Here is an 8,491-nt window from a genome sequence, read left to right on the forward strand (position 1 = left end):
GGGTAGACCATATACATGCCGGCCGGTTGGGGAATTTTTATGCATGGCACATCTAGATATCCGGAAATGGCACTGTCAGACTCAAAATATGAATGTAATTTTCTTTTATTCCTCATTTATTTATAATTTTGTAATTTTTTTTTTCTAATTTATTCAAAATACAAGTAAATAGCAATACAAGAGAAAACTTATAGAAATTACGTATAACCAACTCAGGATACAGTAAATAAAATATACTAGGCCAAATTTTAAACATTTATTTCAATGAGAACAAACATTTTCAGACGGTTGTGAAAAGTCTGTAATTTGGTGAAACTACCTTTATTTCGATCTGTTTCTTGTTGGAAGGTAATATTAATTTTTTTGATCCTCTTTAATGAGTTATTCAAAGTTTTATTTGAAATTTTGAGGTATTTTCTCTTGTCTTTTACGACGCTTTGGGTGACACTTTAATCTAATATTTGACGCTTTGTGTCACAGTGTCATGCGTGTACAATCCTGGACTAGAAGCCGAACATGAGAGAGGTAAACAATTTTAAGGCGCCATTATTGAAATTTACATTTTTTAAATATGTTCTTAAACGTAGTTATATTGATGATTACAGTACTTTTGTACAATATTAAATTACATGTTCATTTGTCGATTTGATATCTACTTAACGCATGATAGACTAGAGGACTAAGTTACTAAGTTAAGCGGCTGATTGATAAGTGATGATGGGGGGATGGCTACTTCTCTTCTGCCTAGGCCTAGGCTAAGTCTAGTATCGTACCTAGCTAGGCTAGGCCTAGGCTAAACCTCGGCCTATGTGTGGATAGCCTTGGTAGCAGGTCAAAACAGCATTAAATCAAAATGGCAATTAATGAAAACGGCAATGTAATGTTAAGTACCAAAAACGGCAACAGACGTCCCACACGTGCAAAAACTTAAAAAGGCAAAAGGAACGAACAAATTCCGACAATACCAAGAAGCACCATATTATAGGCAATCGAATATTGCCATGGGCTCTTTTTACTGCTTTTAAAATTTTGCTGTTTTTAAAATTTTTACATATCTATGACAAATTTTTTAGATGCCTCATTTTTTCTGTATTTTATTGTTTTATTTACAGTATTTGAATGTTTACTGCTTTATATTGTCTCGTGCCCCCCCCCCTCGGTTCTCACCACGCTGGTCGGCAGTGGTCGGGCCTGCCCAGCACTCAACATTTCTGACCAGTATTTCAGGCTGCCGACCATCATGAATTCTGAAATTGATAGTGTAAAAAACAATGTAGGCTAACCAGGGAACAGTGAAAGCGCTAACAAAATACTTTCATTACATGACTCACTAGCCTGGTTCACGTCGAACTTTTATCTAGATATACATCCACTTAACTAGTTAGAAGTTCGACGTGAACCACTCAATTATAGCTAGATAAAGGAATTAAGTCACTTAAGTTAAGTGACTTTAACTTTACTAGAATAACGGTAAATTAACTTGCCTAACGGTAAAGTCGGCTCGGATTACAAGGACACGATTACGTAACGTAGGCATCTAAGCCAGCGTTGTTGTATTGTACCACCATATTATCATCTTCTGGCTGGCAACAACAAAGTATACATACGTTTTAATGAAAATTAAAACAATATTTTGTTAAATGGAAGAATGCTAGCTAGCGATTAAAATAATTCGTTTTTTATCGAAGTAAATGTGGCTATGGCCTAGAGAATCTACTACTTAGATTGCGATAGAACACGCTGCTGCACTGTCGTTGGTTCGTAGTGGTCGGCTAGGTTAGGTAGTGGAAACTCGCACCTTCTCTACAGTAGTTTACCACAGTAGTTTACCACAGTAGATGTTTTATTAAACAAGCCTTTCCACCGTGTGACGTCGATGCCCTGAAACTGGCTGGCTGTTTATCTGGCTCTAACTTGGCATCGAACACAATTAGGGGATTATCGTATCATGTTTCAAGACGGGTATATCTAGATAAAGTTTGACGTGAACCAGGCTACTGGCTAGACAATTTAACTTGCTTGCTACTTTAGATAAGACAAAAGATATCAATTAATGTCTCCGTGGTAACATTATTTTGGAAGATCTATTACTAGGCCTAGGCAAGTATTGTTGGTTGTTATTGAGCAACACACAATCGACAGCAAATTAACGCGCATGGGGAAACCCTGAATTGGTCGCATACATTTTTTAAACAGTTTACGGCTCAACCACGGAGGTTTGGCAATCGTAGATAGACTTGTTAAATTCAGTTTGGATAAATTATAATTTTATCATGTGTTAATAATCATAATTTAAGTTGGTATGTATTTCAATCATTAAATATATTAAATGAATCACTGTGTTAAATTAACTTTTCAAAAAAGTAATAATGAGTTGGTAAGCCTAATTAAATTCTTTTCACTACTCACATCATGACAACATCTTTTTGCCGTTTGCAGCCGTTTATTCTTGTTCTAGCCTCTGCATTCAGTACCCCCATCAGACTCAGAGAGTGGACCAGGGTTCACTAATAATTGTCTTTTTCTCTAATAAAATTAACAATATTTGTTTTGACTAATACTTTATTCGTGATGATTAAATATCTTAAAAAAATGCACGCATATTCTATGCAATATGACAGACGAAGTTGTCTTGTTCCATTCTCCATAGAGTGGTCTTTCTACTCGCTGTTCTTCACGGTCGATCAGGGCTCGACCCGATTAAAATTGTTTGGGCGTACGAGGTGGGTAAATGTATTTGAATATAATTAAAATGATATTCACTTTGTGATGATTTATTATTGTATATAAATACGGATGAGGTGGTTTACTTCTTGCTCCATACTCTCCATATGAGTGGATCACGTTGTCTCTGTGCAACATGGTTTCACTTTGCTATTCCTCACGTTCGATAAGGGCTCAACCCGACTAAGACAGTTTGGACATTTGTGTTGTTAATGACGACGTGGGTAAAAATGTGTTTGAATATAATTAAAATTGTATTTACTTTTGTGATGATTGAATATTGTACAAAAATACAGACTTTTTAGGCCAAGAATATCTTTTTGATTTTGTGGTAAATAGTTATATTTAGCAGGGAAATTCCATGGTTAGGCATATACCTGAATACAGTAGTTGTCAAGTGTGGTCTTTCAACTGACGTGAGTAGTGTGAAAAGCATACACATCACTTTTATTTGAAAATTTACACAATGGTTTTAATAATTCATTTAATGATTTAAATAAAATGCTATGGTATCAAGTTAAGTACGTTATAATTAAACAGCTATTTATGAATTTCAGTTATCATCCCTCTGCCGACCACCAATCCAAAATGCTGGTGAGAACCCTGTGCCCCCAATCCTTTTATTTTTGAATTTGTATGTTGTTTTATCATTATTATCATTATTATTATTATTATTGTATTTTCACGTTTTTTACTTCTATGACAAATTGTTTTAGCCTCATTTTGTCTGTAGTTTAATGTTGTTTTTATATATATTTTAAATATATGATGAATTTATTAAATTTTTACCGTATTTAATCTTTGTACATTTTCATGTTTATAATTGGTTTTATTGGTTTTATGTAGGACCATGTTTATAATTGGTTTTATGTACAGGTAGGACCACATTGGAAATAAGTTTTACTTTCATAGGCCATCCTTGTATTATCTTTTATTGTTATTCATCCTGCCTTGTGCAAATTTTATTGCTGTTTTGGTTTATTGCCATTCTGACTTGTTGCTGTTTTTGAGTCCATTGCCGTTCTGGTGAATGGAAGTGTTGTCGTTTTGGTTTATTGCTGTTTTAGTTAATGCTGTTTTGACTTATAGTTGTTTTGGTTTATTGCCGTTTTGACTAGAAACTTAAACTTCCATAAAGTATAGGCCTAGCCTATCTCAGCACGCTTTACCATTCCCGGTAGGGATGTATTAAGCCTCTTATCTCTGGTCTATAAACAGACCTACAAGGCCCTCGTTTCTAACAAATTAAAAATGTGTTTCTTCTTGTAATTTAATTCTTAAGTGATGCAATCTACTCTGTAGCCTCAGCCAGGCCCTAGCCTAGTGTGAGAGTTATTGAATTAAATGACATTCATGATGATATGTTGCTTGTACCGTAGGTCTAGGCCTATATAATGCTTCATGTTTTCTATTCATACTGAAGTAGAAAAACATAACTTGAGGTGAATGCACATATTTTTGATATGAATACTAATAATATTGCTTTTAATGTTACAGTAGGCCTAACCTATACAAACAACCTTTGTGGCATTGTGTTGTCGAATGTAGGTAAAAATGGCCCCGGTAAAAATTGCCCCGGTAAAAATGGCCCTGGAAAAAATGGCCCCGGTAAAAATGGCCCCAGTAAAAATGGCCCCAAATGACAAGTAGGTAAAAATGGCGGCCCCAAATGACAAGTAGGTAAAAATGGCCCCAATGAAAAAATTCAGTAATAGAAATGATTTTTTTTTTAAAATCTTCAAATATTTAAATACTAGCTGTAAAAAGCAAGAATTGAATCAATAACAAATACAGTTACACAACAGATGCAAATAATGTACTGAGAGATTACCGGAAAACAATGGCCATTGAATAACTTTTTTTGATAGCAGAAATAAGTTTTAAAAACGTTATTCCACTAATTAACTACCAAAATATGCAACTCATAGATAACCACAAAATTCACTTTTGTAAGTATCAAATGAAATAAATTTACATGTTATAAACAGTGCAAATAAACAGTTCATTTTTTATGGGAAAAGGGAGACTTACCTTCTTGCAAACTTAGCAATAAATGTTCTTCTTAGAGTTACTTCAAAGAAGTATTTGTTAATCAAATATTGTATTTAAAGTAAACTGAATAATTAGGAATAGGCCTAACATTAAAGCAACTTATTTAATTGCATACTTGGTTTTTACTCCCCGCCAACTAAATTTAAGTGCCTAAAACTATACTAAATAATGTAAACTGAGATCCTATATGTAAATATGGCAATTATGCTAAAAATTAAAATGGTGTGTAATTGTGAGGGTAGGTATATAATTATGGTAGGATTAAATGGTATTTCTAAATCCCACAAACCTCCCAAAATACACTGTAGAAAACAATTCAATTGTGATTGACTCACTTGGTATATCAATAAGAAAATTAAATATTCATAAGAACCTATTTTTTGGTTAAAATGTTGATTTTTTTTTTGAAAAAATACTTGCATATACACCACAAACCTCCAAACACACTGCGAACCATATCCAAACCCTTTAATTATGATTACAGTAGATGTTCATATAAACTCATTGTTTGTGGGGTTTACCAATACCCGGATTGAATTTCTAGAAAATTGTGATGCCACAAATAAATTATTTTAGTTTTAATAAATGCATGATTTATGTTGATTTATTGATTATGTTGTTGCTATTTTTTAACATTTAAATGGGAAAAAAAAAATAAAAAAGTGTTATTCATGGCCTTTTTATATCTTTGAATATTTTATCATTGAATGTAATTCCTGCAAAAAGTAAAATGTAAATTACAATTTATTTGATGTTAGATTCCTTTTTAAAACTAAATTATTTCAGTTAAAAAAAATGCATATAATGATTTTTAAAAAAAAATCAGTTTTAATATAGAATTTTATTATTGGGGCCATTTTTACCTACCTGTTATTTGGGGCCATTTTTATCGGGGCCATTTTTTCCTGGGCCATTTTTTCCGGGGCCATTCTTACCGTACACCTGTGTTGTCATGCCATACCAAATTTTATTGTATTCCAGCTTGAGTAGGGCCAAACGTTTTGGCTTTGGTTTAGTCATGAAGGTTTTTACTCTAATAAAATATACAGTTAACCTTGGCCTAAAGTGTGTTATATTGCTGTAATGGTGTTAAATATGACAAGTTTGTCCTGTTAAAAAAGTGTTAAAAACTTTTTACAATCAAATAAAACAACAGAACATTTTATACTATTTATGTCAAAATAAATGTTTGATGTGTCTATATTTACAGTACCATGTGCTCTCTCGGTTAGAGTTGGCAACAGCTAGGGACGCTCACCATTACCGAGATAGCGTACGGTACCGTAGTCTTAACTTTTAAAATGCGCAACATCAAGCATATTCAAAAGTTCCTAACAAAAAATGCTCTTCTGAAGTTAGTTCATGCACTTATAACATCACGGCTAGATTATTGCAATGCAAATCTGTATGGTCTTCCCGCCTGTCGTTTAAATAGACTACAGCTATGCCTTAACACGGCAGCTCGTTTAGTCTCTGGAGTTTCCAGGCGTGAACATATTTCACCAGTTCTCCATCATCTACACTGGTTACCAATTGACAAGCGCATCACATTCAAGATTCTGCTCATTACGTACAAAGCCCTGCACAACAAGACACCTGAATACATTTCTCAACTTCTGTAACTTGTAGTAGGTCTATGAGATCAACGACCAATAGATTCATACTATCCGTTCCAGCATCGCGACTCAAAACTTATGGTGATAGGGCTTTTTCTGTCGCTGCACCAAGACTTTGGAACACCCTACCAGCCTCTATCCGTGAATCAACTTCTGTTCATACATTTAAGAAGAAACTTAAAACCCACCTTTTTTAAGTTTATCTTTTTACAATTTTTGTAGTTTAAGAGTATTTAAGTGTTTTGTTTTTTGTTCATTAAGTCGCAACTCCCGTACTTGAGCCGGCGTCGCCACCTTAGCAGTGCACGGTAGTAGAGCCGAGGCTTATCCAAGGTGGAAGCTACCGGAGCCCAGCATACTGTCGCCGGAGTACCTGCGTGTACGCGGTAGTGGTGGTGACGCCGTCTCAACAACAGGAGTGCGCATTTTTCATGTTGCTGCTTGGTTTTTCCATTCTTTGGTCTGCCTGTTTTTGAAGGCTTAATTTATCAATTATTTATTTATTTATTTTCTATTTGTTTATTTATTTACTTTATTAATTTATTTATATTTATTTAACTTTTAATAAATTAAATTTTTAAAAAATATTCTGATTAATATAGGCTCTTTAATATTAGATATAATATACGTTAATTTTTTAAATTCTTGGTCCTACCTTTTTTTATCCCACCATTACCATTACCATTACAAAATACTGCTTTAAAAAATGAATTGAGGCTAAAAAACAAATTGACCCACCCAGGAATGATTTGGGATAGGCAGTTAGGCCTACTGTATAAACCACCAGTTTGATAAACAAGTACCTACCACATGTTTGTTTTGTTGTAATGTAGGTTATGCCTCTCAATTTGATGATTTTCCATGATGGAAGCTAATTACAAAGACCTTATGGAGTCGTTGAAGTTGCATGATTACAGGTAAGACTTAACTTGTGAGTATAAAGTTGTGTGCATTGAATAAAGTTATACCTGTTAGATCACTTTTCGAGGGAATGTGGATCTCCCTCAGCAAGACATCCTGATTAAAGGAGTGCTGAGTATCTATAAGTAGAAGCAGCAGCAGCATACAAAAAAAAAAAACCGAAATTATTTTATTTCCCAATATTTATAGAGGGTGAAACTTCCAGCGTATACAGTACTAGGAAGTTAGCTGATATTTAGGGGCTCTCTTTAAATATATGAAATAATGATGCTTTTGTTGGCAAAGTCTCTTTAAGAGGCTTAGGGTGTGGAGTTGTTTTTAGTCGTGAAAAAAACCCAGGACCCTGAGATTAAGAGGCAAGCATCTTTACCACTAAGCTATTCAAATTAGACTATAAAACCTGGTGCCCATAAAACAGCTATTGTGGTGCATTGGTACAATTTAGCCAAATGAAAGTCCTCCTTATCTTGGTGAAATTTAGGCCTTCGCAGACATGGTTTGGTTGCTTGCATAGCCTCTTATTTTTATATAATTGATAATTCTCATATTTCTCTATCAGGCATTTTTGTCTAACCTGTGCAAGTTATGTTTGTGTTACCAACATAAAGAAAAGGTTTTTTGTTAATGAATTTTGAACAAGAAACTATATTGTTTTACACTTTTAAATGTTAAAATTTTACACTATTAAAATATTTAAATTGTTTTTAGTACAAGTAAACAGCTTCTTGAATTAGGTGCTGATCCAAATTGCATATCAAAAGAAGATGGTGTCAGTGCTTTTCATCTGGCGGTGGGTTTGGATTCCCAAACGTCGTTGAAACTTGTTGAGCTATGTATCCAATATGGCGGTAACCCCAATGTCAGGTCAGTTGATTTGTCTCTGCAACAATATTTATTTGGTGTTTTTGCTTTTAAGTGTAATGTCTGACTAAACTCTGTTCAGTACACACAAATGATTTTTGATATCAACAAAGAATAAATATAAACTAGAAATTGCAAATTGCAAGTGAAGTGCTGCAAAGTACAACTGCATAAAATGTTCTTCGAACAAAGTTATTTATGCGAGTCAATAAATAATAAAAATATAACAAATAATATGAGCACGACCCATTGTCTATATTAGAACAGCGTTGGTACCGTGTACAATAGTGTTTTGCTGCAGTGACATCTCTCTGCTG

At 33.9% G+C, this 8,491-nt stretch overlaps 1 protein-coding gene across 3 annotated transcripts in view; it reads left to right on the forward strand.

Annotated features, from left to right (window-relative positions):
- The first annotated feature begins 467 nt into the window (after positions 1-467).
- Positions 468-8,491, forward strand: part of LOC117109169 (ankyrin repeat and LEM domain-containing protein 1-like) — a 21,793-nt gene continuing 13,769 nt past the window's right edge. Inside the window, exons 1-3 of one of the 3 annotated variants that reach the window (XM_033251423.1) lie at positions 468-525; positions 7,226-7,309; positions 8,022-8,177. In XM_033251423.1, the coding sequence (XP_033107314.1) occupies positions 7,254-7,309; positions 8,022-8,177 (212 nt within the window). In that variant the 5' untranslated portion in view covers positions 468-525; positions 7,226-7,253. Of the gene's footprint in view, positions 526-2,704; positions 2,724-5,993; positions 6,055-7,225; positions 7,310-8,021; positions 8,178-8,491 lie in introns of those variants that run through there. The other 2 variants (XM_033251444.1, XM_033251435.1) reach the window with 2 other exon arrangements.

The sequence above is a fragment of the Anneissia japonica genome, unplaced genomic scaffold (genome assembly GCF_011630105.1).
Source record: "Anneissia japonica isolate Jap-2015-1 unplaced genomic scaffold, ASM1163010v1 scaffold26_len2425191_cov177, whole genome shotgun sequence".
Taxonomy (NCBI): Eukaryota; Metazoa; Echinodermata; class Crinoidea; order Comatulida; family Comatulidae; genus Anneissia; species Anneissia japonica.